At 47.4% G+C, this 16,535-nt stretch overlaps 1 protein-coding gene across 7 annotated transcripts; it reads right to left on the reverse strand.

The window, feature by feature from the left end:
• On the reverse strand, nucleotides 5,574-16,179 carry SOCS4 (suppressor of cytokine signaling 4). 7 transcript variants are annotated; one of them, XR_002440360.1, is made up of 4 exons: nucleotides 16,042-16,179; nucleotides 15,205-15,316; nucleotides 6,821-10,045; nucleotides 5,574-6,418 (listed from the first exon to the last, which is right to left on the reverse strand). XR_002440360.1 is itself a non-coding variant. In XM_021402389.1 (3 exons), exons 2-3 carry the CDS (start codon nucleotides 15,224-15,226, stop codon nucleotides 8,637-8,639), a joined length of 1,413 nt encoding a protein of 470 aa, XP_021258064.1. In that variant the 5' UTR covers nucleotides 15,227-15,316; nucleotides 16,042-16,179; the 3' UTR covers nucleotides 5,574-8,636. The 7 variants fall into 7 exon arrangements, 5 of the variants coding, with proteins under 5 accessions (XP_021258064.1, XP_021258063.1, XP_021258065.1 ...); XR_002440361.1 differs by having other exon boundaries at nucleotides 5,574-5,819; nucleotides 6,205-10,045; XM_021402389.1 differs by having other exon boundaries at nucleotides 5,574-10,045; nucleotides 15,223-15,316.

Here is a 16,535-nt window from a genome sequence, read left to right on the forward strand (position 1 = left end):
ATAAAAGGGACTTCAAATATCTTTAACGCTCCTTTAAGGTGCAAATGTGGCTGGAATTAATTGAAGCCGGGATCATTTCGAGCAAGAGTCACGAAAAAGAAAAGAAAGACAAACTTCTGAACTTTGTGACCTCGGAGTTCTTTCCAGTCACATCCTTAGCTGATCATAAATGCAGAAAATTCAGTGAAGAATCTCTATTCTTTGGGCTCTTGAGGCATTTAGCATAATTTCACAGTTCCTCTTTTCTCTTCTGAAAACAGGAAGAAATTATGCAGGGTCGTAGCTGATTAAATACTAGAAAGTCTCCCCGGGGAGAATTACAGACATCTGAGTGATAAATGGGAAGTGAGATAACGGAAGGTTTGGAATGAGCCCGATCCAAAGTTCATCTAAGTCAAAGTTTCCTCATTGATTTCAGGGCTTTTTATCTGAGTCTTGTTACGGGCAACGTGCCGGGCGATGCTTTTGTCATGGCGAAGGTTTCCCCGTGCAGTTCCCACCGAAGCAGGGCAAAGTGAGGAGAGGAAAAAAAAGGGGGGGGATGAGGGGGAGGAAAAAAGCCAGTTCATCCAGCACTGGATTTTGTCCATGGAAGTCACGCACCCAAAGTGCAGCGAGTCTTCCCCGCAGCCAGGCTGCTGCTCTCCCTGCCAGCCCTCTCCTTGTAGCTCCAGGCACTATGAGCCTTTGTGTTATCCCAGAATCTCCCTTTCCCAGCGGGCTGTACTTATCCCAGTTAATCGGCAGAAATGCATTTTGAAGGAAAGGCGCAGGCTGCTGGGATAAAGCTCATGGCAAAACACGCTGGGCTGCTTGAGCAGTGTCACGGCAGGCGGGGAGGAGGACGCGATGGCCGTGCTATTTCCTGCTCCCCAGGGCAGCGCTGGAGGCAGCTGAGCAGAACGGGTGCTTGCAGGCCGCCTCCAGCACAGCCTGCTGCCACAGCTGCCTTGCTGCCTTCCCAGCTCGGCTTGCCTTCGCCCAGCTTGGCAGACTTTCCTTCTCCTCCTCCTCCTCTGGGAAATTCCTGTCCTTTAATTCCACACCCCGTGACCGCTGCCCCACACTTGGTTCATGCCAGTACTGCAGAACCCCACCCCCCCTCCAGCTCTGCTATATTCGCGGGGTTTCCTATTTTAGGCTCGGACTTGACGTTCTTTGGGACGCGGAGCATCTCCTTGCTTTAGCTTTCAGCATCCCGAACGACGAGGCAACAGCATCGAGCCACTGTCGTGACGCAAATAATGAAGGCAAGCGACTCTTTCTCGGTAGTAGTTCAGCTCAGAGACCCAAGGGTCCAGGTTGGTTGGCAACCTGAGAAAACCAGTCTCATCCCGGACTGCTTCGCACCCCTCCCTCAGCCCTACTGCAGCTAAACACATTCGGAGAAAACAACAAAACGTGCTGCCAAAATAGCAGAAAGCAGCAACTCCCCAAACAGGAGTTCCCCCGGCCCCGCCGTGCGAACCGCAGGCTTCAGGAAGGGATGGGCAGCAAAAACAAGGAGCACGCTGCTGTTAAAACCTGTGAACACAAAACTGATCACACAAAGCGCTCCTAAGGGACAAGCAGGCAGCGAGCACTGCAGGGTCAGGCTCCAAAACGACTGCGCTGAAGCGCAGGAAAAATGAATGGGCTCTCCCTCTGCGCAAAGAACTTAACAGCCAGCGTTGCAGTTAGGTCTGGGACTGCTCAAAATCGCTCCTCTTGTAGATGAAATACATATGGCATGCCTGCTAGAATGTGTTTTCGTGATTAAAAATAAACTGCAATTGGCAAATGAATTAAGTAGACATTTGCGGCGGTGCGCTCTCATTCATTCACTGGGTTGCAGTCAGTTCTTTGCAATGAATGTCCCCGCTGCTGGACATTCAGAACTCCTGTCACATTGAGGTAGTAAAACCACCAGCATTTAGTGCCTCTTTCAAAATAGTTTAAGAACACTGTTACTGCTAATGCTGATGTTAATATAGAGACAAGTACGTTCTGCTGGCCATTATCTGTGCGACCGTCCCTCAGGCATCTACCAGTGGCCACTGGTACTTGGCTGGATGGATGCTTGGCCCATGTTCTGCTTTTATATCGAAATAGAGAAGACATTATTAAGGCACTGTATCAGAATATGGATAGGATGAAGCTGAAGGATCAGTTTTCCGGCATCTACCGGGCGATGAAATGGAAGAGCTCTGGTTGTGTGTGGCGGTACTGTAGCCAACGTGAAGTGGAAAGAGGCATGGACCTTTTTGCTTGACTTCTTAGTGCTGTGCTTCTCAGGGTAAGGGGGTTAGACTACACCCAGCTGTGATTTCAGCTGCTACAACACTGTTTTATTTGCTAGTGCCATGTGTTATCTGTGTGAGAACGAACGTTCCTTTCCCTTCCCCGCCTGGAATCACAATAAAGGAATGTATCCACTAAAGTGAGGAATGAATTACTTGGGCTTTTGCTACGAAACAAAGAGCAATACCCACCTTCGAGTCTGTCTTCTCCAATACAATATTCTCCTATTTTCCCTTCACATTTGCCCTCCATTTGGGCACGGGACCAAGATGACTTGTGTACAAGGGCACCCGAGCCAGCACTATTACACCAAGATGCAATTTGGCTCTGAGCATGTAAAAATGACAGGATGAAAATGACAGGATGTCCCACGCGCCAACCTGATGCTACCCTGGCGGCAGCCAGATCTCAGGCATCTCCTGGTCGAGTGCCAGCATCTTTTTACTGTAAAGATACAGTGAAGAAAACCCTCCAGCTTGTCCTCAGCCTGCAGCTTGCCAGGTCAAAGGCGTCCTGGGGAGCGAGGAATTTCGGGGTAAGCTGAAGTTCAGGCAGTGATGCTCCTCGCCAAAAACACAAGGGTGGTGGTGTCCCATTTTTGCTGATGAGAGGTCGTGCCCATGCACACAGAGGGGTGTTTCTGCTGTACTCTGGCACGGGTTCCATCCCCCTGTTCAGCTCACACCCCAAATTCCCCTTCCTTGCTGCAGTTTCCCACTCAAGTTACCCTTTGTGCTCCCCAGGCTGGAGGTACCCTTTGCTCACTTGAATTATTAGATGCCTCACGAATAACAATAGGGTATAAGAAATTAAGTTCTGGGGGCTGTCCTATTATAACCAGACCAACATCCACAAACCTGAAATCCTCTCTTTAATTTTGGAGCTCTGCTGGTGGAGACAAACTCCACGTCAAACGTAGCAGGGCTATTCCCTTTCCCCAACCGTCATCGACCCTCCGATATTTTCAAGAGACCTTTCCTCCTTCCCTAAGGGAGAGGAGATGAAGCTTTGGGTGGCTCTGGCCGAGTTGTATAGCCACACAGCCCAGGCTGCTTTATCTTGACTGAATTGGCTTGATTCAAGCTTTGGATATCAATTAAAAGAGCACTACTCTTTTGTCTCGTGTGTTGCCCCCCTAAAAAATAATGAACTGTTTAATACACTAGAGGCAATTTCAAATTATCTCGCTTAACGAGGAAGGTTGTGACAGAAGATTTATTACCCTTTCTGATCCGCTAATGTATTTCCCTAACCGTTCCAGCAGAACCACTGGCTGTATTTTTATGATACGCTCTATTTTCGGGGGTTCATTAGTAGTAGGCTAAAAATAACACCAAAGGTCTCGGTCTGAGAGCTAATCCAATTCTTTTAATTGGAAATCAAATTTGATAAGACAACATTCTAATCACAACAGCAGCAAACATCAAGACCCTCACTGGGCGTTCTGTCCAAATTGAAACTTCATGCGGCTGCATAGAAAGACCTGACCTAGAAACACAATTGCATTGCTGCTACGCAGGACAAAACCCAGCCTCTTCATTAAAAAAAAAACCCAGCAAAACAACACACTTGAGCACAAGCAGCGAACGGTAGACTACTCCAATCGATGTACTTAGAAAAAAGGGGTTGGCAAGGAACCTGTTCAACTGAAACAAACTCAGGGATGCTCTCAGCTAGCGGCTGATAATGAGAGCGGGGAAATGACTAGGGTTTCTTTTTCCCCAGAAACAAAGAGAAAAGAAGGGAAGTAAGATGGAATGGCTGTCAGTGAGCCAGCAGGGCGTCCTACCTCTGTGCTGGATTCAAACCTTGCTGAAGCCGGTGCAGCCCAGCGATGGCGTTGTGCCGGGGCATGACGGCGCACAACACGAGCCCAGGGCTATTCCTGCTGCATCATTCCGACAGCCACGAGCCTAACAGGGAGACAAATGCTTTGGGTGCTACAGGGCGTGCTCCCGGCAGAAAGGGAGAGAAATCCTCGCTTCACAGCTCCCAGGGAAATCATGGGAATTCGTGTTCCTAAACCTGCAGGGATCCCTGCGGGACAGAGACGTCACAGGTAGCCAGGGGGTTGGTAAAACGGATGCAGGGAACAGGGAAGTCGTTGCGACGCGCTTCAGCCTCGCCCTATCGATTTTATAGGCATCAATTCTATATTTACATCTCCAACTCTATTATTCATAGAGTTGAGTAAACAGGCATTGATTTTTACGCTGCGGCACAGACGCGTGCATTTCTGGGGGTGGTGTTCTCGGTAACCCTGACCTCATCCGCGCTTCCCGAGAGCGGGATTTCACGTGGCTGATCAAGCTGAAAAAAAAAAAAAGATCCGCAAGCCGTCACAGCGCGAATGGAAATCAATGGGCTTTCCGCGCCGAACCGCCTTCTCCACCCGCACCACGTCACCGGCCCGGCTGCAAAGCCGCCTCCTGGACCTGGGAGCAGGCAGAGCTGGATGGAATGGGTGCCCCAGCAAACGTAGGATGCTTCCACGTGCGTGGAAGGGCGGCACGGAGAAACCCTGACCTGCATCTCCGAGCCCTGCCTCATTCCAGAGGTGAAGACAAACGGCCGGCTTCATGGCTAACTTTGCCGTATCGAATCAATGTACAAGTTCCTTATTGGATTTTTATTGCAGATAAAACTGACAGAGAAAATGGCTAGGATATGCTTAAAAATGGGAAGGAAATGTACGTTTACAATAAAAAGGTCTCTGAAGGTCTCTTGTTGCATAGGAAGGAAGCTGTCTTTATATTCCATGAACTATAAAAAATGATTAAAACCGAAGAGAGACAGGAAGCTGATAATTTGATTTATCATCTTAATGGCTATGATTCATGAATAAATAATATAATGGTTTATGTCTCTCTTGTAAAAGAAGTAGAGAAGGGCAATTTGTCTAATAAATGACTTCAAAAATTACAGCTGAGCCTTGTTTGCCACATTTGTTCTATTTAAAAAGAACGAGCGAGTCTCTTATTCCTTATTACTTACCAGGACATTTGTTGTATTATTTATAAGAGTCAAAAACCTTAACTAAAAGCCACTCATCTCTGACCACAGCCTCCCATTAGCTTTAAATCCAGGAAAGAGAAAGGGATTGATCACCAGATCAATAAATCTAGCCTTCGAGCTGACTAAAAGCTTCCTTTCACCTCCTTCCTACAGCATCCTTTTTCAAAATTAAAGCATCCCCCTTTTTAATTATTGAAGAGCATGGCAATGTTACAGTAAGGCCACGCATGCCCGCGTCGTACAAGGATTTCTTTTTCGCATCAGAAACGGCAGCATCCTTAAAGAAAAGCATTTAATTGACGATCGCTGGGTTTCTTTTCTTAAATATCTACTAAAGATACACATACCCTGGTCCAAACGTGCCTCAGATTTAAGCGTGACAAGTGCTGAGAATAGGAAATCCGGAAGAAACACGTGCTCCAAACCCTGGACGTGCTCCAAATGGCCGCACAGACAAACTGCCCCGCATCCATCAGCGACCCCGGGCACAGAATGAATGCAGCATTTCACGTTTGTGAACCACCCTGTCAAAATAGCTCGTAAATGCCGTTCGCTCAGCGTGCGGCAGCAAGAACCCGGCCCCCCTTATCAAAATCATTGATCAGAACCGGATCCCTCTTTCTTATCAGAAGTGGTGACACTGACGTAAGACGCCGCGCTCCTACAGAACCACAGAACAACGCGGGTGAGCCCTCGAAGCAACAGGAACCGCTTGAGGTTGAGCTGGCTGGGTGCCCCCAAGCATGGGGGGCTGCTACCGGGGCACGTCTCCATCAGCTGCACGCCTGCTGGCACCCCAAGCACTTGTACTTCCCCACGCCTTCCCTTGGTCCGCGTTCAATCGTTATCCCAAAGAACCCGGCATCTTTATCCAACAAGAACACGGGCTGAGAAAGCAGAAGTCCTTACCCTGTTTCTGAGGCTTTCTGAGAAATGCGGAGGGCTTCGATGCCGATCTTCAAGACTTGGTTATCTTTGGAACATCCTTCAGATAGATAATGCAAGGCGTTATAAAGGATTCTCTGAGCAAACAGCATCAGTGAGGCTGACAATAACAGCAGCAGGAAGAAACTGTAGGGTGACCACGCTCTGCACATTGTAAAATCAGTGAATTTCTACAAAGCTTATTGAAAAGAAACAAAGAGAAAGGACATGGATTTAAGCAAAACAGACAGTTACAAAAGGAAAAAAAAAAACTAGGGCGAGCTTCTACACCCTGTTCATCAGGACTTTCTACGTGCAATTTGTCCAAATGGGTGTCATTCACTGCCCCGTAGTGAGAAGGCACTGCTTTTACATGCAGCACCTTCATGCAGCACCACAGCATCCCCAGCTGCTGTATTATACAGGTCTCCTAAAATTGGGGAGCTCAAGGCATCTTTGGGGTAAGTGATGCATCAACACCATGCGGCTGCCAAAGCAGCGTAGGCTGCTCAAGGAATGGCACTGAAATGAGAGCAAGTTGCAGCCCTACACCCCGAAAGGTTTTCTCGTGGCCTTCCATTCTGGAGGGACAAAATCTCACCTGGCTTTGAAAGAGCTGGTGGCCTTTGCTGTGTTCCAAAATGGATGAGACTCTTGGCTGAAATCTGCACTCTGTGGATTGTGAGAAATGTAATAATGGGAACTCCCATCTAAAACTGAGCCAAAGTAGCAGTTTCTGAAAGACTGCAAGTAGTCTAAAATGACTAAAATCAAGCCAGATTTCAAGCCAGTTACTACTATTATCTATTGCAGCAGCGCTTTGTATTGACAGGCACAGTATGAAAACCAGCAAATTTGTCTCCTGCCATTCATTCATTTTGTATAAGGAAAATGGCAGGGGTAGATAAAGAAGAAATAGATTTGCTAATATGAAGCTGTTATTGACAAAACACAGCTTATGCAAGAATTAGCATCAGTTGGATGGAAGCAGCACAGGGAAAACATTACCAGAAAAAAATAAAGTAATTTTTCTGACATCAGTCTTACAATTATCATTTGCATATGGAAGAGGGAGACTCTCAGCTGGTATAAACTGTTCTAAGTGCATCAATAAAGCCGTGCTGATTTATAGCAGCTGAGAGCTTGTCCTGCAGCGCATTCATCCGTGTGCAATGTGATAGATTGATGTGTTTGCATTTTCTCCCTGGAGACTTTGGTTCGAAACCTGTTTAAAACACAGTGAAAACAAACTGGCTGGTCTCTAAGCAGATGTCCCTGGAAATCTATTTACATCACAGTGGCAGCAGTTCAGGGGAAAGGGTATGCTTGTGCAGGGGCAGCGTGGGCAGGAAAGCAGGTCCCCAGTGGAGCCGTGTTGCTTCCTTGGTAACTCCTCAGCAGCCAGCTTCCAGGATGGATGTAATGCCCACAGATTCACAGGGTGCTGCACGAGGTGAAATGGAAACATTCAAAGAGAAATATTGCTCGTGCTCCTGCAGCCCTTAGTCTGCAGCCCAGGAGCAAGACTGCGCTGCAGGCTCCCGCTTGTAGCCTGCGCATGTATTTTATGAGCAGTTGCCCATTTTTGATGAGATCTTTTCCACACATTAAACCAATAACACAGCAGCAGATCTGACTATCCGTCCCGACCTCAGGACCAACTATATGAGATCAAATAGTTTAATACCCATAAACTCTGCAAGGTCTTTAAGGAAATATCTTCCTTCCCCGCCTCCCACCCTGTGCTTTATCACTTCAGAAGCAGCAGCTCCTATAGCAAAGGAGTTTACACGTTTGTTCCTGTACTGAGTGCTGTCCTTAGCTTGAATTGTTTTCCCCCCTCCCCGGTGTACAGGCCCCTGATGTATCTACAGAAGGTTCACATCCTCCTTCAAGCTCCATTTTGCTAGGAATAGTCATGTTAGAAATAGATCGATGAAATTACTGCATTAAATACGGCCATACACACACAGACTAGAGACTTGTTTGAAAAGAAATGCAGAAAATACAGATGAGTCAGTCTTTAGTGAACAGTGCATTATTTCAAACATGTCGGCAACAGATGGAAATCACAATAGAAAAGACAGAGCAAGTTCAAAACCAATTGGTAATGTTTCTCAATCTAAAGACTATCCATCGATAGAAATACCAGAAAGCCTACCTGAAATTCCATAAAACTAGTCTGGGAACAGTACCAAAAGCCCACAAGGGATATCATTTCTAAAAGAGAGCTGGGAAGACTCAAAGTACATTCGGATAAAAAAGCCTTAGGCAGAGGCTAGTTTGGGTTGTCAATGATCTGCAGAAAAAGGAAGAAAAACGTCCGACTGCCATTAGAAAGAAACTGAAAGGGAGGAAAGACTGAACGCACAACTCATCTGTTTAGAGACAATTTCGTTCTGTCACAAAAATATTTTCTAGCTTTGCTGCTCCGGCACATCGATCCTGAGTACTCTAACTTTCGATTTGTAATGATATTCCTTCAGATACAGCTTCACTGACGGAGGAATAGGAAGTGCATCGATACCATCGTAAGTCGTACAGTTGCAAATAACTGTTCTACATATATGCTGAAGGGAAAAGGGAAAAGTCCTGTTCAACGGAGTGGACAAAAGCGGTTCGAAGAACATACAGGAGCTTGGATCTTTATAGTGCTCTAGGAGTCCCGTGATGTCAGGAGAGTGGAAGACACAAGGATCGTGGGCATCAAAGCTGAAGTTATGATTCCACTGCTCTATCCGCGCGTGGAGAGAACGGCTGTAGCGCCTGAAGCTCACAGAGAACAAATAGTCTTCCTGGGCAGAATCTCGTAACAAAAACGTTCCCTCTGGCTTTCCTTCTAGCAGGGCTTCAGCTGCATACTTATCCATGACTCCCCAGTAGCAGGGGTTGTTGTTGATCTGAAGGAGGTCTGGGACCAGGCAGTGCACGTAATCGATCTGCGTATGGTATTTGGGAGGCGTTTCCATCCGCAGCAGCTCATCGTCGGTTTCCCATTTGGGCTTGTTTCTTTTTCTAGAGCTCGTGCACAGCGTTATAACTTCATCGTCGGAGTCCATGTCGCTGTCATCTTTACTGCTCCTTACCACCTTCCCTGCCGCCAGCTCAGACCTCGAGTCCCGCCTGGAGGAAACGCCATCGCTAAGGTCAGAGGCCGGGGAGGGAGCCGACGGGGGATCGGACTCTATCTCGTTGTCTCGCAGGTCCTCCTCCTTTTCCTCATTCTGGGATAAGTCAGCAATCGTCCAGTCTTCTGCTTTTTGGTTTATAGGGGCTGTGTGCCTTTTAATCAAGTGCCAGCGAAAAGCAAGCTCCGAGCGTGGAGGAAAAGGACACTTATCTAGCATTAATTCGCTGATATGAATTTTTCTTTTGGACTGAAGTCCTGAGGCGTGCCGACTGGTGCAATTTTTTATGGGAAAGCACTGCCCCACAGCATCTTGCAACTTTTGTTTGAGAGAGCGGCCTAAAAACCTGTGTCCACACGAACGATCTAGATCCAGCTCGATAGAGGAGCAGCTATGCTTTCTCTCTTGGCTCCTTAAATTAGGCCCTGACCTTCCCGCAGCGTTTGCTGTCTCGGCATCAGAACAGTGCTCAGTCTTTTTAGACCAGGAGAGTTTCTTTCCGCTCCAGACGTAACCATCCTTTCTGTCCGCGCTCCTGCTCCGGCTGCTCTTAGGTCTCACATCTGCATTTTTAATATTATTGTCCTTATTTTCTGCCATTTCGATTGCTTTGCTCCCCAAGCTTCCAGAAAGTGCCGTTTTTTTCTTGCGGGGTTTCCTCCCCAAGGAAGCTCCTTTGCGGTGCTTTCTGAAAGTATCTGAGGACAAAGAGAAGACAGCTAAGTTAATAGCTTTGCATGCACACAACACAAGATGAACGCCTGTGTATGCACGACAACAGCGACAATTAATTGTTAAGACACCTAGAAAAAACCATCAAGCTGTATTCTTGAGAGCCCTCCACAAATCCTGGCCTGATCCCAGACAAGGATCTTAATTCCTCCTCGTAGAAAGCATCCTCCAGAATAAACAGTCTGATGAGTTTTTTAGAGTTCCTATTCCCACTACGCAGCAGAGCAGAAAGTTCGAGGTGCTGGCAATCCTCTTTTGCTAGGGTCCACTTCAAGATGAAGCACTTCACATGGCAGGTGACACTGCTTGTTGTTTTTCAAGCTAATTCTGCATCTCTTCCAAATAACCTTTCAAGAGGAAACAAGCCAGAGCAGAAACAAGTAGGTCAGAGTACAAAGAGCTACTGTACCTAGACGATATGCCTGTTTGCTACTAATCCACAGAGTGGGATGCCAGAGAGCTTCTTCTTAACTGACACTTTTGGGTCACTTTCTGGATTAAAAAAATAAATTATATCAGTCACAGATTCCGTCAATTTCTGAAAGCTGTTCTCCTTTGCCTTTGCAAACGGAGCTAGAAAATACCGAGCCCCTAAGGGATTGAAATATCTGGGGCTTTACATACTGAAAAGGATTAAAACAAATCCAGTCCCTTACTAAAAGCAATTTTAAAAGGCCATGAAAGATGGAACTGCTTATTACTCATTAGAGAAGAAAGTTTACGTTATTAAAATCGCTGCTGCTTTGAGACCCACGGTTGCTGGTTTCATTCTCTTTTGTTTTCAAAAGCGCAGTGAATTCTCAACTAGATAAGAGATTTCCTTTTGAATGTTGCGCTTTGAAGAACGAAAATTCCTCTTTTGATTGCCCAGTTGCAAGTAGAGCAGAGATTTTTTTTTTTTTTTTAAAGGTACATAGACAGCAATATGCTATGGATGGCGAACACTCCTGAGGCACGGCAGGGTGCAGAAATGCTTTCCATCATGCACCATGATGCCTGTGCACCAAAACGAGATTCAGCGCCTGCAGTCCTCTGTTGGCTTTTTAAACTAATTGACGTGGTAAATATTAAGCAGGAAAAAGAAAAGGGCATCCACTTCCTCTCTCCATTCAATTCGTTCTCATCATCAGGATTAGCCAGCATGACACAACCTCCCTGCAGTCCCCCAGGGGCTGAGCAGGCTGAGGTCTTGCCTCTGCTTTCAGTAAAGAGAAAGCCTGCTGTGCCAGAGGCTCGCATGCAATCTGTGGAGCAAATGCAACCCAGATGTAACTTTCGCTGAGAATTTCTGACATTGTGTTCATTGTTTACGATCCACAAAGCTGGGGGGGATGCAGAGGGAAGGGGAGGGAAAGGTGGAGCAACGTGAGGAGATGAAGAAACGTGGAATGAGGGTAAGAGAGAGAAAACACTGAAAGTGTGTGGAAAAAAACCCTGGTGTTAGAGCCAGCTAGATGAACAATACCTCACTGGTAGTGGAAGCAGAGAACGTGTCCATATTTCAGCAATTACAAATCATCAAATATTAAAGGCTGTTTTCTTCTCTCAAGATTTTACATACCCCTTTTCCGTGAAAACACTGCGGATGTAACGCTGACAGAAGAAAGGCTGCATTTACATGGGACTTAAACTGCTTGTATTTAGACCAAGGCTCTGTGACTGCTTTTGTAATATCTCTATTTTTCGTCCAGAGCGGAGCATTGAGTTTTCTCCACAATGACTAAAAAAACCACAAACCTATTCTAAATTCAGCCTGTGGTAATTTGCACTAACTATATATATGGGATTTTTAATTGGAAAGGGAGATCTCATTTAGGGTGCAAAGTCAAGTACTTAAAAATTAGGATATGACAGCTTGTAATTGACTTTGAAACCTTTAATTACCTCACCCTGCACATCCAGCCCATATAAGGAATAGGAAGATGCAGAATACAGGATTTTAATTAAAAACTTGGAAATATACAAAACCCAAAAGTGCCTGAAGAGGCCTGAAGAGTGAAGAGGCCTGATACCCCCCAACGTGACAGCACGGCCTTACCACTGAAATAATTTTGGCGTGTTGTGTCATCTCTACCTAGGTTGTTCTTGTGTCTAACTGCAAAGCCATGTTCCACTTGCCACCTTTCTTCTATCACGTCTCAGTGGCATCTGAACCCTGCAGCTCCAACTGGAGCGATAGCACATGATGTTGTAAGACATGCACCATTAGCCAGCTGCACACAAAGCTGCTCCCAGGGCTCTGACGGCTGCTGGGAGCGAGGCACGATCCCACCACGTCAGAGAAGTAATCATTCATCAGACACCCACAGAACGAGTGCAGAGTGGATGAAGAACAAGGGACACCGTCCTGCTAAAGCCAAGCTTGAATGTGACCTTGTGAAAGAAGAGTAAAGGGTAGCTCAGCATGCACCCCAGCATGCACATGGCATGTAGGTGCCCAAATCCCTCTGTTTCATGTTCCAACCAGGAGCCATGCCTTCGTACTTCTCCCGATCCACAATCCAGAGCCCTGCCTGTAAAATGGGGATCAAAAATATTTTGGGTGTACAGACATAAAGGACGGTGATGCGCTCAGTGCTATATTGCTGCTTAAGGCTAGCTACCTAAACCAACCATCCTTTACACTGCACACTTGTGAGGAAAATACGATGCTGTACCCCACATCCATTAATGGCTGAATGCAACTGAAAGAGCAGGAGAGGAAAGGGAGAATAAAAACCAGGGAACACAGAGTGTACTTTTCCCTACAGGCAAAGCCAAATGGAGAAGTCGTGCACCGCACAGCTTACATACGTCAGCTCTGAGCTCTTCCCTTCTGAAAAAAGTGAAGAGACAAGTGCTGGTAGAGAATGACACAGATACGATCAGTCCTCTGCCTACAAAAGCTTTCTTTGAAGTGGGGATACCTTAGGCATCTCAGAAGCAGATGTGTTTGACAAAAAACCCTGACGCTCCAAACTCGAAACAAACAGCAGAGCAAAAGCAACGTGCAGGCATAAACAGGGTTCACATCGGGCCACGGGATCCGGCTTGCAGTTCAAGGTTATCCAACAGTGCTGTGGCTTGCAGTCGCCGAGGACAGGCAGTGGGGTGGGTTCTGTTGTTGTTTTCAGCAGGGCACAGCTCCCTGAACAAGAAGAGCCTCTTTGGCTCTGTCCGCAGGCCCTGGAGTGGATGGGGCAGCAGACTGCTCCAGGTGCTTTTTCCTTCCAGCGCCGATGCCTTGACACCAAAACTTCAGGCCTCCCAGCCAGCTGTAAAATGCCATCTCAATGCTTATCTGCAATAAGGCAGTTTCAGCCTCACCATATGCCTGTTGAAATCAGTTGCAAAACACCCAGAAACTCCAACAGCAGAATCAGAACTCTTAAGTGTAGACAAATTCTGTGCCCCTCCCAGTAAATACCAAATTGCTTTAACTAGATATTTATGTCCTGCACCACTGGACCCTTGCCTCTAGCACAGAGCCTCCAAGTCCTTTCTGTGAAGCTGCTTCAGTCTCTGTATAAAGAAGAAAGAGAATGTCATAACGTCCCCTGGGTGCTGGTTGAAAAGCTGCCTGCAGCCCAGCCTCCAGCCCACTGGAGCTGGGGGACTCTGTCCTGGACATCCCCAAGGGTGGAGGTCCCACCGCCTCTGTGTGCAACCTGCTCCCATGCCCTATGACCCTCACACAGAAGGCTCACTGTATGATGCCTCTTATTAAAGGAAAAAAAAAAAAAAAAGATTCACACACAAAATTAGATTGATTTTCATATTTTTCTATTTTTTCTTTCTGATAAAAGCCTGAGAAAGAAGCTGAAAGGAAAAAAGGAAAAGTGCTCCGATTTTTTTTTTTTTTTTTTTTAACAACTCACATAGAAGTCATTTCAAAAAAAACTCTCACTGGTCACATGCTGTTTTCATTACTTTCACCCAATTAAATTTTGGCTGCGAGACCGCATTTTAAAACCTGACCTTCCACTGAAGTTGAGCTGTTATTGACTTTTTTTGGAAAAAAGCCCAACCTTTTAAGGGTAACAGTGAGTTTCAATTCCTCTGTCTCAACTTATTTTTCTCTGTTTCGAATGCGTTTATTTTGATTTACCACAGGGCATCCGAAATTCCTAACTCTGGAGTTGAGCTCAACTCCAACTTCCAACAAACCAAAGAAATTATCACACAAACAGAACGGAAAATTACAGTCTGAAGATGCAAATGGCAATCCAGAATGACAGAAGCCATCGCCTGGAACTACGCCTGATCCTCACCGAGGATGTGTATTCCCAGAACTACAGGGCACGCAGCAACCCCTCCCTCAACCCAAAAGCGGGGCTCTTTTATTCATACCTGAGATGCAGAAGAGGCTTGGAACGCTCGTACTGGCTGCTTTCAAGGCACCCTGCGTATGGGTGAGCTGGGCAGAGCACTCAGCAGCCTCTCAAGCACTAAATCAGGAACAGTTTTATGGCCCATGACCAACACCTCGCTTGCGCTCCACCCAGAAACCCTGCAGGTGAGCAGCACGCTACCGCCCTGCTGCTGCCTGCCCTCCCAGCCAGCTACACCTCCTCATAAAGCCAGCTGCTCTAATTTCCAACCGGATTTAAAGGCTAACCTTGATGCCTCGCCACTTCCGATGGGACAGAGCCAGGGTGCCACATTCCCTTGGCCAAATGACCTTCAAACCCACGGGCCCCAAAAGCTTTCCCGGGAATTACAGAGTTTCTCCAGCAGGCAGCATCTCAGGACCACGAATTGGCACGGCTGCACGAAGCTGAGCTTGTGGCAGCAGCTTTCATACCGTAAAATGTTTCAGGTGCAGCCTGCACGAGACTTTCTGCAAACTAAAATAAATAATTAGAGGCATAATAATACAGCTGGCACACGCTTGTCTCAGCCCCAGGAGCTTGCTGTAAGAATAGCTTGGTCTTCCCACTCATCCGGTAAGTGGTTCAGCGAGAATCACGGCGCTAGCACACATTATCCTCTCCAGAAATCACGCTTTACTGAAATATGTCAGGGTACACCCATGGAAAACATGTCTTCACACAGCTTCCACGGGGTTTAATAATGAAATCTGGGCATATTCATTAAAAAAAAAAAAAAAAGAAAAAAAAAAAAAGGAAAAAAGAAGCATGCCTACTTGGTAACGCTGCCTTACTCATTCATGAAAGTAGCAACGCAGTGTTATGAAGAGCCCGATCGCGTTTCCAGCGCAGATAAATCCCTCTGCTCACCCAGCACTGATCACTCCCCTGCAGAGTAAAACTGAGGATAAAAGGGCTCTGCCTAGAAGCGATTTTTCTTAGACGCAGGAATAAATTGGGCCAGAACATTAAAGTTACATAAAGGAAAGGCAGAGGACCGTGTTTCAGGGCTTTTTTTTCCCCCCCTTATTTCAGGTACGCCAAGCTCTCACGCATCTCATCCTTCAAGAAATAAAAAAGGATAAGACGCTTCGCTCCTGTTTTCCAGCCTATGAGCGCACCTAATGACATATCGCTACCTGCTCACAGCGCACGCACCGTGACAGCTTTAATTACAGAACCGTGGCACAACAATCCGCACACGGGTCTGACCCCGCGGGGATGCCAGGAACCCTCTGTCAACGCTTTGCCTCCACAGGGATTGACCTCGGCGGGGAACCACGAGCCCTGCCCTCGATGAGGAGCGCTCCTACACCTCCTGAGGGGCGAGGACTGAGCGCGCATACCCCGGCCGAACGCACCTGATGTGTGAAGATGCATCTATTCGGCACACGCACTGAGGCAAACCGCTATCACCCACAGCCCCACATCAACGCCCGTCGGGCAGATGGGCACCCACCCGGCCCAGCCTGCCTGCCGTGAACCCGGACAGGGCTTTCTGGGGCAGAAATCTCCTCACAAGGAGGAGGTGAAAGGAGAAGAAGAGGAGGAGGAAGGCCGCCCGCGCTCGGCCCCGCACCCCCGAGCTCCCCCCGTCCCCTGTTAGCGCTCACCTGCTGCTGCCGCCCGGCAGCCGTGAGGAGGCAGCCCCGGCCCGGCCCGTCACCTGCCGGAGCTCAACCACCACCGAGCGGCCCGAGCCGCGCCCGCCGCCGCCATCCTACTGTCTGCCGGGCGGGCCCGGCCCCCGCCGCTCGNGGGGGGGGGGGAGGGTTCTAGTGGGGTTGAGGTGAGGGGGGGAGGGAGGTTAACAATGAAAGCAATCGTCATAATTCAAAATAATCAGAATAATAATAAGAATAATAATAAAAGCAAACCTAAAAGGCAGCGAGTGAGAAAAAATAAAATTGCAAAACAAATGAAATCCCAATACCTTCCCGTCTCATGCCAACTTTGAGGCATTTTTTGAGGCGGCAGTACTGACACTGATTGCGGTGGTGCTGGTCAATGGGACAGTTCCTGTTGGCACGACAAGTGTAGCTGAGATTCCTCCTTACACTCCGCTTGAAGAAACTCTTGCAACCCTCGCAGGTAAACTGGCCGTAGT

This window comes from Numida meleagris, chromosome 6 (assembly GCF_002078875.1).
Source record: "Numida meleagris isolate 19003 breed g44 Domestic line chromosome 6, NumMel1.0, whole genome shotgun sequence".
Classification (NCBI taxonomy): Eukaryota; Metazoa; Chordata; class Aves; order Galliformes; family Numididae; genus Numida; species Numida meleagris.